This window comes from Oryctolagus cuniculus, chromosome 15 (genome assembly GCF_051225735.1).
Source record: "Oryctolagus cuniculus isolate XC-2025 breed Fujian yellow rabbit chromosome 15, ASM5122573v1, whole genome shotgun sequence".
In the NCBI taxonomy this organism is placed as follows: domain Eukaryota; kingdom Metazoa; phylum Chordata; class Mammalia; order Lagomorpha; family Leporidae; genus Oryctolagus; species Oryctolagus cuniculus.
In genome coordinates, this window is record NC_142881.1 from 35,982,550 (window position 1) to 36,009,162 (window position 26,613).

The 26,613-nt window shown below is 37.7% G+C and overlaps 1 protein-coding gene across 1 annotated transcript in view; it reads right to left on the bottom strand.

The window, feature by feature from the left end:
- Positions 1-2,873: 2,873 nt before the first annotated feature.
- HELLS (helicase, lymphoid specific) overlaps positions 2,874-26,613 on the bottom strand; it is a 44,196-nt gene continuing 20,456 nt past the window's right edge. The window contains exons 8-22 of the mRNA XM_002718520.6: positions 25,885-26,109; positions 25,337-25,519; positions 23,019-23,162; positions 18,250-18,446; positions 15,335-15,431; positions 14,117-14,278; positions 12,923-13,062; positions 12,693-12,831; positions 11,405-11,488; positions 11,201-11,320; positions 9,807-9,923; positions 9,313-9,472; positions 7,573-7,669; positions 7,416-7,492; positions 2,874-3,426 (exon numbers count right to left, since the gene is read on the bottom strand). Coding sequence (XP_002718566.3) covers positions 3,332-3,426; positions 7,416-7,492; positions 7,573-7,669; positions 9,313-9,472; positions 9,807-9,923; positions 11,201-11,320; positions 11,405-11,488; positions 12,693-12,831; positions 12,923-13,062; positions 14,117-14,278; positions 15,335-15,431; positions 18,250-18,446; positions 23,019-23,162; positions 25,337-25,519; positions 25,885-26,109 — 2,037 coding nt within the window. The 3' untranslated portion in view covers positions 2,874-3,331. The remainder of the gene's footprint in view (positions 3,427-7,415; positions 7,493-7,572; positions 7,670-9,312; positions 9,473-9,806; positions 9,924-11,200; positions 11,321-11,404; positions 11,489-12,692; positions 12,832-12,922; positions 13,063-14,116; positions 14,279-15,334; positions 15,432-18,249; positions 18,447-23,018; positions 23,163-25,336; positions 25,520-25,884; positions 26,110-26,613) is intronic.

Consider the following 26,613-nt stretch of genomic DNA (forward strand, 5'->3'; position numbering starts at 1 on the left):
CAACGGCAAAGGAAGACCTTTCTCTCTGTCTCTCTCTCACTGTCCACTCTGCCTGACAAAAAAAAAAAAAATCATATTTATAGTAATTATATTGATCCAGTAAAAAAGTTATATATGTACACACTAAAAAGATCTGTGAACCATTATGACATGTTCACATAAGATATGGCAGCATTCTAGAAATATTTATGAAGTTCTGAATCACATGGGGAGTATAAACACAAGGAAGATTTAAGAACAACCCCTACCCCCCCCCAAAAAAAAAAAAAAACCTCCAAGATTTTGGTATAAACAACTGGAATAATAGGGCTGGTATTTACTGAAACAGGGAAAACGCAAAAGAAGCAAGTTAAAGATCGATAGTTCTGATGTGACACAGTTTCAGTTATCAGGGACCCAAGTAAAATTGTTAAGTAGGCAGTTAGATATGTGAATTTATGGTTCAGGAGAAAGGTTCTGGCTGGAGATATAAATTTGAGTCCTAACAATTGTTGGTATTAAAGATACAAGGTGGGGACCGGTGCTGTGGCATAGGGGTAAAGCCGCCACCTGCAGTGCTGGCATCCCATATGAGATCTGGTTCACGTCCCAGCTGCTCCATTTCTAATCCAGCTCTCTGCTATGGCCTGGGAAAGCAGCAGAAGAAGCAGGGTCCTTGGGAACTTGCACCCACGTGGGAGATCTGGAAGAAGCACCTGGCTCCTGATCGGCACAGTTCCTGCTGGGGCAGCCATTTGGGGAGTGAACCAGTGGTTGGAAGACCTCCCCGCCCCCGTCTCTGCATAACTCTGCCTTTCAAATAATAAACAAATCTTTTTTGAAAAATAAATAAATAAATAAATAAAGATACAAGGTAAGACTACCAGGATCAGATAAATAAGAAAGAAGTGTAAATGACTAAGAGTCATAAAAGTAGCAAGGAGAATTGGGCAAATGTGTTTCCTGGAAGCCAACTAAACAAACTGTTTCATGGAATCAGCAATTAGATGGTCAAGTAAAATGAAGTCACAGAGCTTCCTGAAATTTCAGAGGAATGGTGGGAATGTAAAACTGACTAGAAAGATTCAGAAAAAAATGGAAGAGGGCAAATGGAAAACAATGAATGCAGCTTACCTTTGCAACTAGCAGACTACAAAAAGAAATGAGGCTTTTCAGCTGGCTCTGGTTGGGGCAGACAATATATCAACAGTTAACAGAAAAAGAGGGATGAAGAACATATGCTAGGTTAGCAGATGCATTGGTGACAATTTTTAAAAGATCTTTTCTGCTTGCTCCTATTTTGTCAGTGCAACAGGAAGCAAGGTGAAAGGGAGCAGTTATGAAAATGTCATTTAAGAAAATGTAACAACAGAGAAGGTCACAATCAAATTTCAAGCAAGTTAGTATACTTGGGTGGTGAACATTTTTACTTACAAAGAACCTGCTCTATAGTCTGTCTCTTTGATCAAAGTGTCTCAAATGGTTTTTTTGTTGTTGTTATTAAGTCCTTGTAACATCATCCTAAATCACTGACCATGTTAGAAACATACCAGGGGACTCCAATTTAATCCCATCAAGGTGGCATGTACCAATGCCATCTCACTAGTCCAAGTGATCAATTTCAGTTCACAATTGATCATAATGAAAGGACTAAGAGTCAAAGGAAGCACATAAACAAGTCTAGTACCTGCTAATACTAACCGATAGAATATTAAATAAAGGGGAGAGTGATCCAACATGGGAAGCAAGATACTCAGCAGACTCACAGAATGGAAGATGTCCTAAACAGCACTCTGGCCTCAGAATCAGCCCTAAAGGCATGCCGATCTGGCTGAAAAGCCCATGAGAGTATTTCAGGCATGGAAAGCCAAGACACTCTGGCAAAAAAAAAAAAAAAACAAACAAACAACCCCTAAATGAAAGATCTCTGTGAGTGAGATCGCAGTGGAAAGAACAGGTCTTCAAAGAAGGAGGTACCTTTCTCTGAAGGGAGGAGAGAACCTCCACTTTGACTATGACCTTGTCTAAACAAGATAAGAGTCGGAGAACTCAAGGGGCTTCCATAGCCTTGGAAACTCATGACTGGAGCATAGGGAGATTACTGATGCCATAAACAGGAGTGTCAATTTGTAAAGTCAACAACAGGAGTCACTGTGCACTTACTCCTCACGTAGGATCTCTGTCCTTAATGTGCTGTACATTGAGACTTAATGCTATAACGAGTACTCAAACAGTATATTTCACTTTGTGTTTCTATGGGGATGCAAACTGTTGAAATCTTTACTTAATGTATACTAAACTGATCTTCTGTAAAAAAAAAAAAAAAAAAGAAGAAGAAGAAATTATCAATTCCCAACTTGACTCTCACTGGGATTAAACATGACAATAGGTCTGCTCTGATTTCATCATCATTTAAAAAATTTTCACTTTATGTTTGTGTGGGAGCAAACTGTTGAAATCTTTACTTAATGTATGCTAAATTGATCTTCTGTATATAGAGAGAATCAAAAATGAATCTTGATGTGAATGGAAGGGGAGAGGGAGTGGGAAAGGGGAGGGATGCGGGTGGGAGGGACGTTATGGGGGGGAAGCCATTTTAATCCATAAGCTGTACTTTGGAAATTTATATTCATTAAATAAAAGTTAAAAAAAAAAATTTTGTTCTGCATATCACTTCCAATTTCTGGTCTCTTGTCAAGACCATACTTAACAGTTTTTTTTTCCAGAATGCTAACCCAACTTTCCCTGTGCCAACCCAACTTCCAGTTGAAATCTTTATATGATACACTACTATTGACTAAAACTAAGATAGCATAATGTTGAATTTCAATGCCAGTCAAGCCCACTGCTATTATTTCAAATATTATTTTCCTGACAAAACAATTTTCATGAGATCATCTTACAATGAATATTTATTGGGTAATCTTAGCAACTCTAAAACAATTTTTTAAACAGAAGCCATAATCTCAATCACCCCTCCCGTCAAAAGCCTATTCCATAACTGAAGTAGCAACACTCCAGGAAATGTACTGTTAAAAGAAAGGGGGAAAAAAAGACATCTACTAAACTTCCACAGGAAGACTGTATAAATCTGGCAGTGGATTATGTACACATCAGCCTCTACCCCTCATACTACTCAGTCTCAAAAATCAAAACTTAATATAAATCTTTTCATTCTTAATAAAGCTCAGAAAATTATAAATCTATGAAGTATGTGATGGTAATCAATAATTACATTATGTAAACAGATATAATCAAAAAAAGTAAAATAGACAATCCGGATTTCAGAACCAACATAAGTAAATCAGTGGATGTAAACAAGAATTTTTAAAGGCAACTCTTTAGTTCCAATTTAAAACAAACATTCAGGACTGGAATCTTCTGAATTTTCTAATATCTTGAATAGCCCCATCTTCTCTTTAATTGATCCTGATGCATTCATTTGATCTAAAAAGAGAAAAATTAAAATAGATGAAATCAGAAAAGAAATTTGTGTACATGCCATAGTACCTGTCCCAAAAATATGAAAACCCACAAAAAGGTGGGATACTCTTAATCTTATCAATAAAGGATTAAGAATACAAGTAAAAAAGTACACTCCTGTTAGAATCAGCGTCTAGGAAATAATCTCGGACATCATTTTACTAGTCAAAATCTCCTTTGCTGAATTTAAGACACACAAATTACACATTAATAAACAGAATGCCAATTTGAATTATGTTTTTAGAGATGTTTTCAAAAGAAGTCTATTCACAATTAATTTAAAAACTAGAAAGCAGGGCACTGTGAAAAATTTACCAGTACAAACATTCCAAAGTATTATAAAATGTAGTCTCATAAATTTCTGTCAATTTTGCAGCTATGTAATGAATCTGATTTTAATTTGAAGTATTTTTTAAATTTTTAGTTATTTATTTATTTGAAAGGCACTGAGAGAGAAGCAGAGATCTTGCATCCACTGATTCATTCCCCAATTACCTAAAATAACTGGAAGTCCAGAACTCAATCTTGGCCCCAACATGCATGGCAGGGACCAAAGTTGTAGAGCTATCATCTGGGGCCTGCCAGGGTGCACGTTAGAAGGAAGCTGGAATGGAAGTGGAGGTGGGACTCAAACTCAGGCACTCCAGTGTGCAATGTGGCTATCAAAAGTGGCATCATAACTGCTGTGCTGTCTACCCACGGCATTACTTTAAAAAAAAAATTTATTTATTTGAAAGTCGGAGTTACACAGAGAGAGGAGACACAGAGAGAGAGAGAGGTCCTCTATCCACTGATTCACGCCCCAACTGGCCACAAAACGGCCAGAGCTGCACCGGAGCAGAAGTCAGGAAATAGGAAACTCCACGCGGGTGGCAGGGTCCCAAGGATTTGGGCCATCTTCTACTGCCTCCGCATGCCATAGGAGAGAGCTGGATTGGAAATGGAGCAGCAGGAACTCGAACCAGTGCCCATATGGAATACTGGCACTGCAGGCAATGGCTCTACCCACCATGCCACAGCACTGGCCCCCACTCCATTACTTTTATTTTCTTTTTAATATTGAGTACAGACTTTCCTTTTTCTTTCTTTCAGTTTTTTTTTTTTTTTTTAAGATTTATTTATTTGAAAGGCAGATTGAAAGAGATCCTGTATCTGGTAGTTTCACTCCCAAAATGACCAAAACTACCATCATCTGCTGCCTCCCAAGCCTATTAACAGGAAGCTGAACTCAAAGTAGAGGCTGGGGGCCGGTGCTGTGGCGCAGCGGGCAGAGCCACCGCCTCCAGTGCCGGCATCCCATATGGGTGCTTGTTGGAGTTCCAGCTGCTCCACTTCCAATCCAGCTCTCTGCTATGGCATAGGAAAGCAGTAGAAGATGGTGCACTGGGCCCCTGCACCTACATGGAAGAGCCAGAAGAAGCTCCTGGGGGCCGGTGCTGTGGCTCAACGGGTTAACGCCCTGGCCTGAAGCACCAGCATACCATTTGGGCGCCAATTCTAGTCCCAGCTGCTGCTCTTCTGATTCAGCTCTCTGCTACGGCCTGGGAAGGCAGTAGAAGATGGCCCAAGTCCTTGGGAACCTGCACCCGCACAGGAGACCCAGAGGAAGCTCCTGGCTTTGGATCGGTGCAGTTCCAGCCATTGTGGCCAATTGGGGAGTAAACCAAAAAATGGAAGACTTCTCTCTCTCTGCTTTTCCTCTCTCTGTGTAAGTCTGACTTTCAAATAAATAAATAAATTTAAAAAAAAAAAAAGAAAGATAAAAAAAGAAAGTAGAGGCAGGACTCTATATCAGGTATGAGATGTGGGTGCCCCAAGCAGCACTTCTCCACAATGCCCACTCCAACAGCACACGATTCTGTCTGTTCTAGGGGTCTTTAATGTAATAAAAATCTATCAATTTTTTGAAAATTTGTGTGTACTGTATATTACTTAGGCATCCTTTTATAATTTTAAGCTCATAGCTAAATTTTCCTCTCTCAAACTTTTGCTAATAATTTCAATATATAGATGGCTAGTTTATCTACAATTTTCTATGAACAGTGTGAAGTGAGGAGGATCTGTTTATCCTCTTCCCCCATTGATTACAAATTGCTCCAGAATCATATACATAAATTAATAAAAATTTTCCCTGTCTTGTTTGAAAGGCCATTTTTGGATACTTATCTTCTCCCAAACATCTAGTCATCTTTATAGGTTCACCATATAATAACTAGCAAATTTATCTCATCAAGTGCTCATTCAACAATCTTGAGAATCATATCTTTTAATAACACTTTATATCTAATTATAGAGTATCTTGTTCTTCAAAATTTCTTGGTCTTGATACTTTATTCTTCCATGCAATATGTAACAATAGTCTGTCACAGTTCTTTAAAAAGTCACAATGGGACTTTAATCAGAAGAGCAAGTCAAGTTTAGGGAATAATAACTTTAACAATATATATATATATATGTATATACATATATATGACACAAGGTTTATTTATTTTTCTGAAAGGAGAGAGAGAGAAAAAGAGAGTAATGAATTCCATCTGCTGGCTCACTCCCTGTATGGCCAGAAAGGCCAGAATTGGTGTGGGCCTAAGTACTTGGGACATCTACTACTACTTTCCCAGGCTTATTATAATGCAGGGAGTTGAATCAGAAGTGGAGGAGTCAGGACTTGAATCTGCACTCTGATATGAGATGCCAGTGTTTCAACCAGAGGCTTAATCTGTTTTATCACAACACCAGCCCCTATCTTTTATATTAAATATTTTTATAAATATAGTTTAGTCTATACATTTACTTTTTCTGTTACTATGCTTTGCTGCTTAATAATTTTGTCCATGAAGAAATTGTTATATTTATTTCTAGAAATGGTACCCTACATTATCCACTAAATAATTATTGCTGATCTCATACTGTAAATTTATAATCAACCTAGAATTCTATGCTATTTGAAAGTTAAAACTCAAATCAACAGCAAGTAATCCGAAACAGCTAACATAAACTTGAAAAATGACAAAACTAAAAGACTTACACTTCCCACAAAATAACGGTAATCATAAGTATGGTATTGGCATTGGATTGATAAACAGATCAGACAGAACTCATAATACAGAAGTAAACCATTACATTTATAATCAATGGATTTAACAAAGATGACAAAGCAATTCAACAAGCAAATGATAATCTTTTAAAAAACAATGTTGGAACCATTGGATACTTACCTGCAAAAAAAATAACATATCCTTACCTCATATTCTACATAAAAAGTAACTCAAAATTGATCAAAGACCTAAAATACAAGATCTAAGACTATAAGAAAACACATTAAGCTTAGGTAAGGCAAAGACTATTTAGATACAACACAAAAACACTAATAGGAAAAACCTTGATGAAACTTTATCAAAATTTTAAAAATATTCTCTACAAAGGACACCAATTAAGAAAGTGAATGGCTGGTGCCGCGGCTCACTTGGCTATTCCTCCACCTGCAGCACCGGCACCCTGGGTTAAAGGCCTGATCTGAAGCGCCAACATCCCATATGGGCACTGGTTCTAGTCCCAGCTGCTCCTCTTCCGATCCAGCTCTCAGCTATGGCCTGGGAGAGCAGTAAAAGATGGCCCACGTCCCCTGTGCCCACATGGGAGACCCAGAAGAAGCTCCTGGCTTTGGATCAGCACAGCTCTGGCCATTGCGGCCATCTAGGGAGTAGACCAGTGGATGAAAGATCTCTCTCTGTACTACCTCTCTCTATAACTTTGTCTTTCAAATAAATAAAATAAATATTAAAAAAAAAAGGCTACAACAAAAGAGAAATAACAACAAAAGAAAACTGGCTACATGTTGTGAACTACTATGGGTGAATGAATTGTACAAGGGATTCATTCATTCATTAAACTATTCTATTTTTGCATGTTTCATGTTCAGTTTCTATTAAGAAGAAAACACAAGAGATACTTACCAATGAGATCACTTCGATCTAGTAACAACTCGAGATCTTTATCACTAATGACTCTCTCTCTTGATCCTTTTACTTCCCTATGGAAACCAAAATATTCAAGTCTATATGAATAAATCAAAAATATGAATGATATTTTTCTAAAATTAAGAAACCTTACCTTTCATAATCTCTAGATTTTAAAAGCTCCATTAATTCTTTGGGATCTAAGAAATTCTTAGATTGATTTAATCCAGATTGACCACCTTTGAAATGATCTAGAAAAACAATTTCAAAATATTAGAATTCCTTTTAAAATTATAATAGGATACATTATAAGCCAATGGCTTACATTAAAAAGACAAAACAAGACCCCAAGTGTTGGTTAGGAAGAACAACTGAAACTCTCAGATTTGGCTGGTAGGATGTAAAATGGGATATTAACTTAGGAAAAAGTTTGATACACATAGGCCCCACACCCCACATCAAGGCCAAACAAATGCATTATTGTCCACATAGATACACACACCAACAGCTTATTCACAATAGTCACAATCTGAAGATACTTCAAATATCCATCAACGGAAAAATGGATAAAATATTCAGCAAACAAAACAATATCCAGAAACAAAGGAATACAAAAATAGTCATACATAAAAATACATGCAAACAATTGAATGGTTAAAAAAAATCTATATGACAGAAATCAAAATAGTGGTAGCCTTCTGGAGAGAGTCGAGGGAACACAGAGAATGACTAGAAAAGGTATGTCTCCTTTTGATCTGGAGGAGTTATATGAATGTGTATTTAACACAATTTAGCAAGCTGCATATTCAGGAGTTGTACATTTTACTATATATATCTTCATTTGATACTTAATAAAAATTGTTGAAATTTTTAAAAGGTCCTTCAAATTTTTTTATAAAATTAATCCCTTAAAATACTAAAAAATAGAATTCAGGAAAACAAAATCATAGATAAAGCTTATCTACACTTTAAAGTATACTCAGTATTTAAACAAAATATAATTGATTTCATCAGTTTAATTTGAATTTTAGTTGACACACAATATTAGGATGAAACTCACTTCCCCAACAAAAATCACAACTACAATCTCAATGTTCCATCTAGCCAAGTTAGTTTTATTGAAAACCTAATTCACTTTTCCCTCAAAAACAAGTACTCTGGAGAAAGTTTCTGCAAGCAAAAAAGCAGCATAAAATAAATTCACAGTGATTTAACATCACCATTACTATGCTGCTCCAATTTCTCTAGGCTTGACAACTCAAAAAGATAAACTTCAACTTTCAACTTTCCTTCAGGTAGCCACCAACCCATTAATCCAAACACAGTATTATGTTGAATAAATGAAAGTAGAACTTATCCTAGGAATTTCAGAGAACAGAACACACCAATCTACTTCAATTCCCTTCCTTCCGAGAATCTTTTCTAATGAGAAAACAGTTTGTAAAACACTGTGTCCTAGACTAAAGATACACTGTAGTGAAATATTCTATGAAACAGAGGACTTCACAAAGTAAATTCTTACAGCACTTCTTCAATACCATGTTTATATTCTAATATTTAATATATTCAACTTACAAGAAGAGCATTAAAGTTTCCTTAAAGCTTTAGGCAGGCAAATATCAGGCCTAATCATTAATAGCATACCAAATTCCCGACAGTTTAGAATACCATGTCTTAAAAATTATCCTCGACCTCATTTTCTGTCCTTCTGTTCCTCATCTAAACACACATTAATGTTCTTTCATGTCTATGATCACCACCTTAGTTTAAGGTTCTGAGCAGCTCCAAATTCCTCACTGCTTATTTAAATCTCTTCATGTCAAGCTGCACCTGCACATGTTATAGCACACAATGGATAACTGAAGGAAAAAAGCATGACTTAAATGTTCCTTACTTTTGTGGATGATCAACTTTTCCAATTTTCTTTTAGCAGCTGCTCTTTCCACAATTTTCTGATCAATAGTATTTGCTGTAACAAGGCGATATACAACAACTGGCTTTGTTTGACCAATTCTATGACATCTATCCTGGGCCTGAAGATCAGACTGCGGGTTCTTGGAAGTTAAACAGGAAAATAACATTTATCAGTCTTAGATTAAAATTAAGTTAACCTCATAATCTAAGTGAAGTCAAAATTTATGATGCAATTAAAAATTTGAAAATGTTGCATGAAACTCAACTTAAACTTCATTATCATTGACAATTGTTAAAAAAATTAAATATTCCAAAGGAAACATTTCAAGTTTTTTTATGTAACAAACTTGATTAAGTGATCCTTAACTGAAAAGATAATTTCCAAGATATAAATGAAACTTCAACCTGTACTGGGAAAGTTTAAAAATTAAGAATGAAAACATAATCAGCATATTGATAATACTTCCAACTCACCCAATCACTATCATAAATGATAACTGTATCTGCTGCAGTTAAATTAATACCCAAACCACCAGCTCTCGTACTCACTAAGAAGATAAACACATCAGGATCTGTGTTAAAGCTGTGCATCTAAAAGCAAAAAGATGAAAAAACAAATTAAGAAATTAACTTAACCAACAAGATCGAGGGGATATTGCTGTTAATTAACCATTAAAGGCTGATTCAAGGGAGGCCAAGCTGATCATTTAAATCTATTGAATAATTATCTTAATAAAACCTCTACTCATGTTAACATTATTTTCCAAACACAGATTTTATTGAGATTTTAATTTTTAAAAAACTACACACCACAAAGATATTTAAATACCAAAAAATAAATAAATAAAAAAGGACACAAAGAAAATCTCCAGTGGTTGCCAAGATGAGGCAGATACAAAGGGTGGACTGATCAGAAAGGAACCCAGAAAATTTCCTGGGCTAAAGGCAATATTTTATATCCCGAGACAAGCTTGGACAAAACTCAACTAAAGTATATTTTGCTTATACAGGATGACTAAATCCCACTCTGAAAACAAAAAAAAAATATGCTGAATCCATTAGAGAGAAAAGCATCACCTACAATTTATTTTGAAATGCACCAGAAACAGAGGATGGAATGTAGAATGGATATAGCAATGGACTGATGCTGTATCAAGGTATTTAATTAAAAAGTACAATCAAATGTTAACAGGAAGGGGGCTGGCACTGCGTGGCACAGCAGGTTAAGCTGCTTATTGAGACATCAGCATCCCTTATTGAAGGGCGGGCTGCTCTACTTCCAATCCAGCTTCCCAGTAATGTACCTGGGATGGTAGTAGACACTAATCCAAGTGCTTAGAACCTGTTACCCAGGTGGGAGACCTGGATAGATGTAACTCCTGGCTCCTGGCTTCAGCCTAGCCCAGATCTGACTGTTGCAGCCTCTTGGGACGTTAACCCACAGATGGATAATCTCTTTCTCTGTTACACTTCCTTTCAAATAAATAAATCTTTATATTTAAAAAAAGCTAATGGCAAATTCTAGGTGGGTTTACACTGTTTAAGTAAAATTATTTCAACTTGCAATATATTTGAAATTTTCGAAATAAAAATGCTAGGAAGTTAGGGCAAAAGGTCAGAGGGAAAAATTTTCTTGTTATCCTAATATTTTCAAAGTGTTGGCTAAATAGTATATTATTACATAAGGTTATGCTGTAAGATACATTTATAGTGATACATGAGAATCAAACATTGACTTTATCAAAATGCTTATTTTGATTTTGCCAGAGTTTTCTGTTATTTCTAGCTCATCAAATTTTTCCATTTATTTTGAATATTACTTCAGAAATCAAGAAAAGAGTAAGATTTTGATTTGTATGTACTCTTACATTTTTTTCTCTCTCGGAGTAAGACATAGACCCATCAAGTCTGCTAAAGTTAAAATTTCTAAGATGGCAGTAATCCATCAAAATGTCCAACATCCTTGTCATTTGGGAAAAAAGCAGCACCTGAAATTTAAATGCGTATTATTATCTATACTGACCATTAAGAAATAAATAAAATAATAAAAACATTCCAATCAAAAATACCACCTTGTGACCTCTTTTTTGTAGTTCCGGAAGCATTCGATCCAAAATTAAGAACTTCCCAGAATTTGTTACCAATTCTTCATCAATCTTAAAAGTGGTTAAAAAAAAGAAAAAAGAAAATGAAAACATCACTCTAATTACCAACTACTTACTTTGTAAGGATAAAATTTAGCTCAATTTTCAATGATAAATGAGTCACTATAACTTAGAAATGACCTTCTTAGTCCATCTTTTTCACAGGTATTTCAAATAGTGTAAAGCAGTAGTTCTCAGATTGGGTCAATCTTGCCCTCTACCCCTAGAGAACATTTTGCAGTCACTGAGGATGGTAAATAGTACTAGCACCCAGAGACTAGGGATGCTGCTAAATGTTTTACAGTGCACAGACATTATTTAACTAAAAAACATTATCCAGGTCAAAATATCATACTGCCAGCAATGAGAAACCAACTATGCCATCTTCTTATCAACTACTGTAGAAAGCAATTTCAATTCTTTTCACCCAAAAAGTCCACAACTCAGTATCAACTTTTGGGCTTTCTTCTATGGCTACTTGTTGAGAATGAAGCAATGAGCAGAGCAGACAGGTACGACTGTAACAAGGTAAATGCTAATAGGAAAGAATGACACCAATGACAACTACCTCTAAAATAACACATAAAATGAGAGTAGAAATCAATAGTTTTACAAAATTTCAGACAATTTATTCTTAGCTATCAGATAATTACAATGCACAGAGTGACCACCATTTTAACTCTGTTAAAGTTCTCTAAATTTGGCCGCCGCCGCGGCTCACTTGGCTAATCCTCCGCCTGTGGCACTGGCACCCGGAGTTCTAGTCCCGGTTGGGGCTCTGGATTCTGTCCTGGTTGCTCCTCTTCCAGTCCTGCACTCTGCTGTGGCCAGGGAAGGCAGTGGAGGATGGCCCAGGTCCTTGGGCGCCTGCACCCGCATGGGAGACCAGGAGGAAGCACCTGGCTCCTGGCTTTGGATCGGCACAGCATGCCAGCCATAGCAGCCAACTGGGGGGGTGGGGGGGGACACCAACAGAAGGAAGACCTTTCTCTCTGTTTCCCTCTCTCTTACTGTCTAACACTGCCTGTCAAAAAATAAAAAGTTCTCTAAATTTGGAGAGAGCAGTCTGTCTTTAGTTTACCTTAAGGATCATAACCTTTCTATGGAAAATAGCACAACATTTATTTTTAAATAATAATCAAGCCAAACAAAATATTATACTTTCTTTCAATACAAAAGTTGCAGAAATCCAAAAAATAAATTAAATTATATTCACCTTAAATTCTTGTGTAACAGGATCTATAGGGTACTCAATCAAATATGGATGATTACAGCATTTACGAAGTAACATCATTATATTTTGTAGCTTCAGATTAACTTCAGATTCTAGCGGGACATTCACTTCCACAACAGTTCTATCAAAAACATGTAATGCACGAAAATGAGAAATGTTAAAAACAAAAAACAAACAGTCTAAAAAAAACAAACTTATTTTTAAAATCACACCTTTCTCGGTCCACCTCTGGCTGAATTTGACTGATCAATTTTTCCAATTCATTTGGGAAATCATCTATGTTGCTGTAATTTATTGATTTTCTAGTTCGTCGTTTTGGTCGTCCAGTAGGACTTAGCTCAATTGTTTCTTTCTAAAAGAGAACAAATTAAAGGGCTATCTGTTTAAAAAGCTATATCCTGAAGTTAATAGTTTTATGAACAAAATTATTTTTTTAAGATTTAAAGAAAGAAAATCACTCATCAAGTTAATTCCCAAAAGTAAAATATCAGGAATCCATAATCTACAGCCAAAGGCAAACGTTACATTAAATTTGCCTTAACATCAATTAACAGCATCTCAAAGTAACACTAAGTATCTATCTACATCAACAGAGAAAAATTCATGATGTATAAAACCATTTTGAACTCACATTCTACAAATCTATTTAGCTATCAATACCCTCTTGCAGGGTCGGTGCTATAGCACAGTGGTAAAGCTACAGCCTGCAGTACCAGCATCCCATGTGGGCGCAGGTTTGAGTCCCAGCTGATCCACTTCCAATCCAGCTCTACTGTGGCCTGAGAGAGCAATGGAGGAAGGGCAAGTCCTTAGGCCGCTACAGCTGCGTGGGAGACCTGGCAGAAGCTCCTGACTCCTGGCTTCCAATTGGCGCAGCTCCAGCCACTGCAGCAATCTGGGGAATGAATCAGCAGGAAGAAGACCTCTCTCTCTCTCTGCCTCTCTGTAACTTTGCCTTTCAAATAAATAAATAAATCTTTAAAAAGAATTTTAAAAAAATCTTATTGCAAAAGATTTGCTTATTTAAAGGAGTCCATCTATTTGGCAAGCCCTTTGTTCAGTTACTCTCAACTGACAATGAGCTTTTTAAAATCCATCAACAATCAGCATAATTAGGGTGAACCTGGGATTAGAATCTACATTTTTAACAAGCATTACAAGTGACTACAAAGCAAGTAAAATATGGATTTCAAAAATTTTACAACATAAACTTATCTTTTAATTCTAGTTTTCCACAAATTTTTTGAAGTAGACTAGGAAATAACTTCTGCTACTGGCCTCTTCAACCATAAGTCAAAATTAACACACAAATCCTGAAAGTAAGTTAGGAGTCTTAAGACTCAAATCAAGCATGAAAGTTTATACCCCAAAGCTTATTTACAGTTTATATCAAACCCACACAGTACCTCACTGGTCCCAAACATATTTGCAATGGTGCGGTTCACAATGGCAGTATAAAAGACCTCTTGTTTCTTTGAAAGTGGTGCATAAACAACTACTTCTCGTTTAGGAGGAACTTCAAGGGCAACATCAGATTTCAGTCTTCTCAATAAGAAAGGTGTTAGAATCTAAAATGAACAAGTATGAATATTAAACATTCCTCTTTTTTTGGCAATATTGTTCTCACATACCCTTTACCCTTTCTCCTTAATTCCTATATAAATAACTATCAAGTGTGAAGAAATGAGATTAAAATATTATCTCCTTGAAATTTTCCTAGACCACAGCAGCACATGATAAATCCATTACATTTATCCACAGCACTTCACAATTTATTAGTCACTCAAATACTCTAAGAATATATCTGGAGTAATTTAAAAAGCAGAAAGAAAAAATTATTTCAATGTCACAGTGATAGTTTTCAATTACAACCACAATTTTTCAAATGATTTTAGACTAATGGAAAACCAATCAACCTACAGATAAGTTCTAAGTCAGGAGTAAAGGTACTCTTTGTGATTACAAGTGATATCACATTTTTAAATAGAATACAAAAGTGATTAAACATTGTAATATTAAATTGTTTAGGCCTAAACAAACACTTAAACTTATTTATACTCTATGAACTTAGGTTTCAATATGAGTTGGCAAGTGTTTTACATACAGTAATTACATATATATGGGGGGGTAGGGGGGAGAGAAAGTAGTAAAGCTCACTTTCAGGGATCTGTACTCTAAATACCCAGAGGCATAGAGAAACTATACCAGATAAAGAGAATATTACAATGGTTTACGAAAAAAAAAATTGGGGGCAGGCGCTGCAGGGTAGTAGGCTAAGCCTATGCCTGTGGGACCAGCCTTCCATATGGACGCTGGTTCCAGTCCCATATGCTCCTCTTCCGTTGAGGAAACTCCCAGCTCCTGATCAGCCCAGCTCCGGCCCTTGCAGCCATTTAGGGAGTAAACCAGTGGATGGAAGATCTTTCTCTCAGTCTCTCTATCTATAACTCTACCTCTCAAACAAATAAATAAAACCTTAAAAAAAAAAAAAAGAAGAGTAATTTAAATTTGAAGAGAGCCCTTATTTTCTAATTCTCTACTAATAAGGGTTGGAAAGGCAGTTTCAAGAACTTTCTTTAGATTCTATGTGCATAAAGGAAGCATAGTAAGAAAATGGTCAAAACCTGGTGCAGCATATGCAATACATTCTGTTCTCTTTCTTTAGCAATAATATCTTCAGCAGTTTCAGACAAACTAGTGATGTCAAACCAAGACTCAAAGCTGGAAGAGAAAAGTTACGAGTTAATCTATCAAAAATTCCATTATATTAAAACAATGCATTTTAGAATTTCATACTCTTTATTATGAAGTATGAATATTCTAACATATCCTCAAATGTAGTGTTAATTACAGTGGAAAAGATCACATTCAAATGATAAAAATAAAATTATTGCTATTTTTGAACCACAATTCAATTTGTGATCTTAAGGGAGATAGTTTCTAATTTACATTAATATTATAATAGTACGAAAATCAAATAAAGATTAATGTAAATATTTTATTTAATATTTTTAAAACTATTATAAGCAAAAATCTATTTCTAAAAGTGTAAGGCCATGTGTTCCATCTCTACAGGTATAAATTTGAAACAATAATCCTTAATTCTTTCCAGTATAAAAATTCATTAAAATGAGTAATTTAGTTTAAGTATGCAGGTATTCATAATACATTCTAGGTGACACTACAGCCAGTAAATCCAATTATGAAACATGCTAATAACATTTATACAATATATAAATTGGATAATCCCAAACTTAAACGACTTGAAACATGTTCTAAAAATTCATAATCTCAGCTTCAACCTCAACTCGTTAGGTCTCTGTAAACCCAGAAATCCTGTGCTTCAAAAAGTGTCCAGAGTTAAAGACAGCCTAGGCCTTAGGCCAGTACTTGATACCCAGATTTGGAATATTTGTAAAATAAAACATTGAAAATTATTTCTCCATATTCAATTAGCTTTCCTCCTTCACTGATGTCAAAATAAACATGAATGAATTATTCAGACTAGCTTTTCTTGTAGTTCCATCTTAATTACATTAGAACTATCTGCTCTTTCACTCTGAGGATATTAATTATTTCCTGAAAACTACTTGTGATTTTTTGGTTCCTAGAACATAAGCTAGATTCAAACAGTTTCTAGAATAAAAGTTCTAGGCTAAAATTTTAAAAATTTTCAAATTTTGGGCCGGCGCCGCAGCTCACTAGGCTAATCCTCTGCCTTGCGGCACCGGCACACCGGGTTCTAGTCCCGGTCGGGGCGCCGGATTCTGTCCCGGTTGCCCCTCTTCCAGGCCAGCTCTCTGCTGTATCCCGGGAGTGCAGTGGAGGATGGCCCAAAAGCTTGGGCCCTGCACCCCATGGGAGACCAGGAGAAACACCTGGCTCCTGCCATTGGATCAGCGCGGTGCGCCAGCCGCGGCGGCCATTGGAGGGTGAACCAATGGCAAAGGAAGACCTTTCTCTCTGTCTCTCTCTCTCTCACTGTCCACTCTGTTGTCAAAAAAAAAAAAAAAAAAATTCAAATTTTGGTTCTACTAACTAGTTGTATGCATACCTTATGTCCCTGGGTTGATTTGTAAAGATAAAGTTTTTAAAATCCACCTGAAAGTGTTCTACAAAGAGAAAAAAAAGTCTTCTGTGACTTTCAAAATAGTAAATAATTTTAAAAAAGGGGGGCAAAATTTTAGAGTTAGAAACATACCAGGGGATTCCAATTCAATCCCATCAAGGTGGCATGTACCAATGCCATCTCACTAGTCCATCCAAGTGATCAATTTCAGTTCACAACTGATCATAATGATAGCACTAAGAGTCAAAGGATCACAGAAACAAGACTAGTGTCTGAAAATACTAAGCGATGGAATAAAAAAAAAGGGAGAGAACGATCCAACATGGGAAGCGGGATACACAGCAGATTCAGAATGGTGGATGTCCTAAACAGCACTCTGGCCTCAGAATCAGCCCTTAAGGCATGCAGATCCAGCTGAAAAGCCCATGAGAGTATTTCAGGCATGGAAAGCCAAGACACTCTGGCAAAAAAAAAAAAAAAAAAAAAAAAAAAACCTAAATGAAAGATCTCTGCGAGTGAGATCCCAGTGGAAAGAACAGGTCATCAAAGAAGGAGGTCCCTTTCTCTGAAGGGAGGAGAGAACTTCCACTTTGACTATGACCTTGTCCAAAAAAGATTGGAGTCGGTGAACTCAAAAGGCTTCCATAGCCTTGGAAACTCATGACAAGAGCCTAGGGTGATTACTGCTGCCAATAAACAAGAGTGTCAATTTCTTAAGTCAACAACAGGAGTCACTGTGTACTTGTTCCTCATGTAGGATCTCTGTACTTAATGTGCTGTACATTGTGATTTAATGTTATAACTAGTACTCAAACAGTATTTTTCACTTTGTTTTTCTGTGTGGGTGCAAACTGTTGAAATCTTAATTAATATATACTAAATTGATCTTCTGTATATAAAGAATTGAAAATGAATCTTGATGTGAATGGAAGGGGAGAGGGAGCGGGAGATGGGAGGGTTGCGGGTGGGAGGGAAGTTATGGGGGGAAGCCACTGTAATCCATAAACTGTACATTGAAAATTTATATTCATTAAATAAAAGTTAAAAAAAAGGGGGGGCATTTTATTTGTGCTTAAAACTTTGAAAACTAAAAAAAAGTCTCATAAAAACATTTTAAGATAACATTTAAAAGTTTTTCTTTAATAAATGCAAATAAGTTTTAAATATTCTTACTTATCTTCTCTCACACAATCTGTGTCACAAGAACAACATGCATATGTGAGGGATCTCCACAAAGTTCATGGAAAAATGGACACTATGAAAAAACTATGCACATATTTCAAAAATTTTTTGTGCCAAAAAAAATTTCTTTTAATTCTGTTTTTCCATGAACTTTTGAGATGAACCCTCAAACACTTCAAGAACTTAATAAAAATTTATCAGCTACCTAGAAGAAAGGATTAATTTTAACTATGAGTACAGATTTTGAGGTTTAATACATATATAAAAGTTAAAAACTGGCTTACCTACCTTTTTAAGTCATCAAATACATCTGGCAACAAAAAGTTTAGCAATGACCAAAGTTCTGATAAATTGTTTTGCAAGGGTGTACCAGTCAAAAGAAGTTTATTATCAGCATTGAACCGTTTTAACTCCCTTATTAGGCGGCAGTTCATATTCTTAATCCTGTGTCCTTCATCTACTATTAAGTATTTCCAATAGCAATGCTAGAAAATGAATCAAGGGAAAAATTTTAAAATAATGATCTAATAATTTTTCTGAATAGCAAATCTAAAAATCAAAGTTCTCTTTTAAGAGGGATAAATGTTAAGTTTTATCCAATGCCGTTATCTACAGAGATAAGCATGTTTTCCTTTGAGCTACTAAGGGGATAATTAATGGACTCTTTAAATGATTTATATTTGTGTTCTTGGAACAGACCTCAGCAGGTCATGAATTAGTATTTGATGTCCACCTGCTATTATGTCTTTAAGTCAGAACAGTTCATAACTTTCCTTTCTAGTCTTCTTATAAAAAGTGGTTTTTCTTGTTTTTGATGGAGAGAGAGAGAAAGAACAAGATAATCCATGTCTCCCACATGGGTAGCAGGAATCCAATTGTTTGAGCCATCACCAATGCCTTCCAGAGTCTGCACTGGCAGGAAGCTACAGTCAGATATTAGAATTGGAAATCAAACCCAGGCTCTGTAATGTGGGTCAGGGTGACTTAAGTGTTATGCTAAATTCCTACTCCAGCCAAGTTTTGCTATCAGTGTTATACTAAATTTCTAAAAAAGTAATTGAAAGCTTTCACTAGTAACATAAATTCTGAAATATTAAATAGCATTGGAATCTCTTTTACAAAATTAATTAAATGATTATTTATTTATTTTGATCTACTTGAAAGAGTAGTGCAGTCAGAAAGTGTGAGCACATGAGCTCCCATCTACTGGTTCACTCCACTTATGCCTCCAATAGCCAGACTTGAACCAGGCCAACAACCCAAAACTCATCCAGGTCTCCCATGTGGGTGGCAGAGGCTCAAACACTTGGGCGTGCTGCCTCCTAGGATGCATCAGCAAGAAGCTGGTTCGGAAGGAGAGTACCAGGGACTGGAACTGGCACTCCAATGTGGGATGTGAGTAACCCAAGTGGCAGCTTAATCCACTATGACACAATGCCCACCCCAGAATCTTTATTCTTAAGGCCTACATCTCAGATCGACACTATTTTCAATATGCTGTTCTCAATTTTTTAGTTATTAGCTTGTTTAGGTTTTCCCTGTCTTCAAACATCAATTTTAGCAATTTATATTTTCACAAAGTCATCCAATCACTTTCATAAAATCCTCATGAAAAAATATATTCATTCTCATCGTTAATATCTTTGCTTTCTCTTTTATCTTGCTCAGACTTATAATTTATCTAATTTACTGTATAAAAATACAGAAATATGCAATATTTCTGGAAATAAAAATACCAAACTATCAATATAGGTATCCTGGAATATTAGACTGGCAAAGTAGGGGAAGACATCATTTCATACTCTTTGCACAGTACACTCTTAACAAAATGGAAAAACATTAACTGTTTAAAGTGACTTCAAAGATACTTATTTTTCAAGCAATATGCAAAACTTAGAAAACCTGAAAAGTCTCTCACCACTAACACCTATTGAACAATGCCAGATAATATATAAAACATTCTTTATAAATAAGTAATTAAAAGAGAACAATGAAGGAAACAGAAATGATAAGGAATCTGAAAAACAAATTAGTAATAGGCTCTCATATTTCTGTCACAAACAGGAGCTCTGGAATTCCACACCCATCACTCTCTAACTAAGATCTTGGAATTAATAACACAGAATCAAGCCGGCGCCGTGGCTCAATAGGCTAATCCTCCACCTTGCGGCGCCGGCACACCGGGTTCTAGTCCCGGTCGGGGCACCGGATTCTGTCCCGGTTGCCCCTCTTCCAGGCCAGCTCTCTGCTGTGGCCCGGGAGTGCAGTGGAGGATGGCCCAGGTGCTTGGGCCCTGCACCCCATGGGAGACCAGGAAAAGCACCTGGATCCTGGCTCCTGCCATCGGATCAGCGCGGTGCGCCGGCTGCAGCGGCGGCCATTGGAGGGTGAACCAACAGCAAAGGAAGACCTTTCTCTCTCTGTCTCTCTCTCTCACTGTCCACTCTGCCTATCAAAAAAAAAAAAAAAAAAAAAAAAAAAACACAGAATCAGTGAAAAAGAGAAGTGGAAAAATTCTAGCCACTAGCAAATGGAACTGACAAACAAGATGAGCTATTTCAGAAGTCTAATGTTATATTCCTGAGTAGAAAACTGGAGTGACCCAAGAGCATTCATAGTGTGATCCTACATATAGAAATTGCTATACGTAAAAGTAGTTTTAATACAAAAGCAGTAATTCTCAGAATGAAAGGTGCTTTTATACCTTTCTGTACAATATTCTTTCTGAAACTGATTTACTTTTACAGTAAAGAAATAGTTTTGATACATTTGACTCCATACATATTCAGAAATTTTTGTTAAACGCCAGAGAAAATGTGGGGAGCAACTCGGACTAAACTAAGTTACTGGAACTAAGACTTATTCTATGCATCTGCTGTCCCACAATATGGCGCTGGGAGAGGAGCCAACAGCTTCTACCCAGCTGCCTCTCACCAACTTGACAAGCTGTAGGAGCTGCTCCTGATTGGAGGAGAGCAGCGTACTCGGCGTGTGGGTAGCAGAGTTGGGATTGGTGGAAGAGGACTATAAAGGAGGAGAGAGACAACATGCACCAGGAACATCTAAGGGGAACATCTATCTGAAGGAACACCTGTGCAGCCCCCGAGAGAGCCGGCCAGCGGTGTGCCGCTCCCCTGCGGAAGTGGGGAAGGTGGCAGGGGGCCCGCCCCTCCACGGAGGTGGAGGGATGGTAGCCAACCCGGGAAGAACCAGCAGCAAACCCAGGGAGGGCCGAGCAGACAAAAGAACAGCGCAGGGTCCTGTGTCGTTCCTCCACGAAGAGGGGGAGTGACAAGAAAAGACTTCTATATATCATGTTCCAAAGTTTTAGCAGCATATGCAAAATCTGACAAATAACTCTTCATGACCATACAAACCTTAATTACTTTACATATATAGTATTGTTTTGATTTTATGTTAAACTCATTACTGGAGTTACTTTCGTTTCAGTTAAGCAAAAAAAAAAAAATCTAAGGGGATTGCACTTACTATAGAATCTGACTCACATAGAATCAGAGCAGGAAAAACAAAGCAGTGCTAATTACCTGTGAAATAAGTAGAATAGTGAGGATGAAGTTCAAAACACAAGAAAAGGAACAGAAGCAATGAGAGAAAAAAGAGCAATATTCTACTTGTGTTAGAGGAGCAAGAAAAAAAGAGGAAATATTTTCCTATAGTCCAGGACACAATCTAAAAAAATCACTTGTTTTCAAATATTCTCTTATTTGATTAAAACAGGATTTACAACTTGGGACACTCACAGCCCATTTCAAAGTGCCTGGATTTAAGTCCTGGCTCTGCTTCCAATCTAGCTTCCTATTAATGAACACCCTGGAAGGTAGCAGAAGATACCACCCACATTAAGAGACTCAAATGGAGTTGCCAGCTCCTGGCTTCAGCCTGATCCCACCCTTGGCTGTTATAGCCATTTGGAAAATAAACCAGCAGATGGAAGATCTCTCTGTGCTGGTGTCTGTCCGTTTCTGCCTTTCAAACAAATAATAAAAATAAAAAAATTTAAAAGAATAAGTAAATTCCATGTACTTGAAGTACATGTCAGAAACATATCTATAATATTTTCACAGATAAGGCCGGCGCCGTGGCTCACTAGGCTAATCCTCCGCCTAGCGGTGCCGGCACACCGGGTTCTAGTCCCGGTTGGGGCGCCGGATTCTGTCCCGTTGCCCCTCTTCCAGGCCAGCTCTCTGCTGTGGCCGGAGTGCAGTGGAGGATGGCCCCGGTGCTTGGGCCCTGCACCCCATGGGAGACCAGGATAAGCACCTGGCTCCTGGCTCCTGCCATTGGATCAGCGCGGTGCGCCGGCTGCAGCGCGGCGGCCGCGGCGGCCATTGGAGGGTGAACCAATGGCAAAGGAAGACCTTTCTCTCTGTCTCTCTCTCTCACTGTCCACTCTGCCTGTCAAAAAAAAAATAAAATAAAAAAAAAATAATATTTTCACAGATTAGAGCTGTGTTTGATTCTAACATTTAAAAAACTAGGATCAGGGCAAGCATCATGAAGCAACAGTTAAGTAGCTGCTTGGGACATCCATATCCCATACTGCAGCACTGGTTCAAGTCCCAGCTTCCCCTGCTTCCAATTCAGCTTCTTGCTAATACTCCTGGGAAAACAACAAATGATGGTTCAAGTGCTTGGCTCCCTTCCACCAACATGAGACCCAGATGGGGTTCCAGCTCCTGGCTTGGCCCTAGCCTAACCCCACCTACCACAGGCATTTGGGGAGTTAATCAGCAGATGAAAGATCTCTACCTTTTCCTTTCAAACAATGAAAATTTAAAAAAAAAATAGTCACAACTGAACTAAAAATATGAGGGCCACAAGTGAAATTCCAGGAGCATTAATCTTACTTAGAATTTACAGCCTTCATCCCAATTTTTCTGTTAACAACAGCCTCCAATTTCTAGGGCAATATGCACAATACAATCTAATTACATAAACAAGAAGAAAAAGAAATAATCAAATGCTACTGGATAGTGAGAAAATAGTACAAATTAAGAAAAATGCAAAGTATAGACTCTTAGATCAATTGTCTGTACCTGTAGTGCATTTCGGTCTCTCATGGCTATTTCAAATGATGTGATTACCACTGGATGAATCTGCAGTGTCCCATTCCGTTTGTTAATATTCCTTACCAGTTTTCGACGTTCCTGCTGGGTTCCATGATATAACATAGTAGGAACCTAAAAGATTTTGTTAATTTAGAACAAAATAGAAACATCAATTAATTAGAAATAAATTCTTTTCTGAGACAAAAAGTCAATTTCTGTTCTAGCTCTCTATAATAAAATAAGCAAGTATAACAAACCACTGAACTCATACAGAAGAACTTATCTTTTAACTCCATTTCCATGAACTTTTTTTAAAGATTTATTTTTTTATTTGAAAGCAGAATTACACAGAGTGATTTAGGAGAGGAAGAGAAAGAGAGAGGTCTTCCATCTGCTGGTCACTGCAATGGCCGGAGTTGCACCAATCCAAAGCCAGGAGCCAGGAGCCAGGAGCTTCCTCCAGGTCTCCCACATGGTTGCAGGGGCCCAAGGACTTGGGCCATCTTATACTGCTTTCTTAGGCCATAGCAGAGAGCAGGATGGGAAGTGGAGCAACCAGGACTCAAACTGGCACTCATATGGGATGCCAGCACTGCAGATGGCAGCTTTACCCAATACACCACAGTGCCGGCCCCAGGAGAATTTTGTTTTTAAACCAAAGGGATAGGCATTTGGCAGCACTGCTTGGCGGGGCAGAATGCCCACTGCCTACTGGAGTGCCTGGATGTGAGTACTGGCTCTGCTTCTGATTCCAGCTTGCAGCTAATGCACACTCTAGAGGCTAGCAGGTAATGTCGTTTAGTTCCTGGTACTCACATGGAAAACCTGTAATGACCCAGTTCCAGTGTTTGGCCTGGCAGGATCCCAGCTGTTGTGGGCATTTGGAGAATAAACCAATGAAGAGGAGCTGTCTGTCTCTCTGCCTCTCAATTTTTTTTTTTTTTTTAATCACAAAAATAAGCAAGTAAAAGAGAAACACAGGGAAGTTATTTCTAGAATATATACTTCTCATAAGGTAAGGATGCAGATTTGAAGACATACATATGGGGGGGAAACACCAGGGGAATAAACAGTATTTCTTTTAAATTGGGGCAAGGTTAAGATACTGGTTGGGATACCTGTGTCCAACACCAGAGTACTTGGGTTCAAATCTTGGTTCTCCTCTTAATTCTAGCTTCTAGTAGCAAGTGATGACTCAAGTGGTTGGGTCCCTACCATCCTGCAGTGTAGGTCAAGCCACAGTCATTATAGGTATTTGGGGAATAAACCAGCACAGGGGAACTTTGTCTATCTGTCTATCTCTCTGAATAAAAACTAAATAAAGAAAATTATACCCAGATCTGTCTTAGGTGAATCAAACTATTCAATAGACTAAAATCACTCAGGGACATTTTAGGCAAGATGTCTGAGATTACCAATACCTACTCCATATAAATTTTTTTTTTTTTTTTGACAGGCAGAGTGCACAGTGAGAGAGAGACAGAGAGAAAGGTCTTCCTTTGCCATTGGTTCACCCTCCAATGGCTGCCGTGGCCGGCGCGCTGTGGCCGGCGCGCTGTGGCCGGCACACCGTGCTGATCCGATGGCAGGAGCCAGGTACTTATCCTGGTCTCCCATGGGGTACAGGGCCCAAGGACTTGGGCCATCCTCCACTGCACTCCCTGGCCACAGCAGAGAGCTGGCCTGGAAGAGGGGCAACGGGACAGAATCCGGCGCCCCGACCGGAACTAGAACCCGGAGTGCTGGTGCTGCAGGCAGAGGATTAGCCTAGTGAGCTGCAGCACCGGCCCTCCATATAAATTTAAAATAAGATATTGCTCCGAGTGAAGCGTCACATCAGGGGGCTGGCATTGTGGCACAGCAGGTAAAGCCACAGCCTGCAATGCAGGCATCCCAAATGAGTTACAGTTCACATTCCGGCTGCTCCACTTCCAATCCAGCTCCCTGCTGATGGCCTGGGAAAAGCAGCAGAAAATGGCCCAAGTGCTTGGGCCCTGCCACCCATGTGAGAGACTTGGAAGAAGCTCCTGGCTCCTGGCTCCACAGTGTTCAGCCCTGGCCATTGCAGCCATCTGGAGAGCAAATCAGCGGATGGGAAATCTCTCTCTCTCTGTCTCTCCCTCTCCCTTTGGAACTCTGCTTTTCAAATAAGTAAATAAATCTTTTTAAAAGAAAAAGAAAAATCAAGTTAGACACAATGTTTATACAGAAATAAGTATATAGTAGAAAGGATACAATTCCTCTAACAACAAATAAACTATAAAACATGTGAAATAATATATTTAACATAAGGAAATATGTCTTACTTCTGGTGTAAATCTTTTGAACTCAGCCATCCAGTTAGGAAGTGTAGACAAAGGCCCACAGACAAGAAAAGGTCCAGGTACTCCTCTCTGAATCATCAATGCAATTGTAGCAATGCACTGAACTGTCTTTCCCAATCCCATTTCATCTGCTAAAATGCCATTAATTCCATTTTCCCAAAGCATCTGGACAAAATAATATACATTGTATTTAAATACTAATAATGATACCTACTAACTTAGCAATAGCTTATTTCTTTTTAAAAATCATATCCCAAATCAACAGTCATGTTGAGACTACCATTTTCATACCATAAATGATCACAAGACTTCTCCAAAGTCCTTTATCAAATCCTTATCAAGTCCTTAACATGTTAATTTTTACCTTTAAAAATTTATTAAGGGTAAATCAATTAAAAATATGTATCTACACACAAATAATGGTTTCATATGTAATAGTAAAATGAAGGGACAACTCAAGCTGTGGTATATTACATTACTAGGTTATTATAGAAAGTAACCAACACATTGTATTAAAAATAATTCATTACCCTAAGCCATTCCATGCCTTCTACTTGGTACCAACGCATCACTCCCCCTGTGAAGTGCTTTGGTTGCTGAAAGGGTACTGGCTGTCCATTACATTTTCGATCTGGGTCAAAAAAGAATTTCGTATTCTGCCTAACAGTTTGAGACAGTCTACTTTTAATTATACTATTGGAATCTTTGTTTTTTTGAAGATCTTCTACACAGAGGTTAGTAGAGGAACTTTCATCCTATAAAGAAAAAAACTTGGTTAGAAGTCTGATACAAAACGCTATTATATTCAAACCTTCCCAAACAGAACTGAAGAAAATCTTTTATTCAACATTTTTAAATATTTTTATTTATTTATTTGAAAGAGAGACAGACAGGTCTCCCATCCACTGGTTCACTACTCAAACGCCCATAATAGCCAGAGCTGGGCCAGTGCAAAGGCAGGAGCCAGAACTCAATCCTAGTTTCCCACAAATATTGCAGGGACCCAATCACTTAAGTCATCACCTACTACATCTCAGGGTGCACAACAGCAGGAAGCTGGAAACAGGAGCACAGCCAGTATTAAAGGATATGCAATAGAACATCTCAAGTTGAAATTTAAGAAGCAATACTGGAGAAGGCATCTGGCCTAGTGGTTAAAACATTGGTTAAGATGCCTCCATCCCATATCAGAGTTCCTGGGTTCAATACCAGACTCCAGCTGTTGACTTCAGTTTCCTGCTGGTGCACACCCTGAAAGG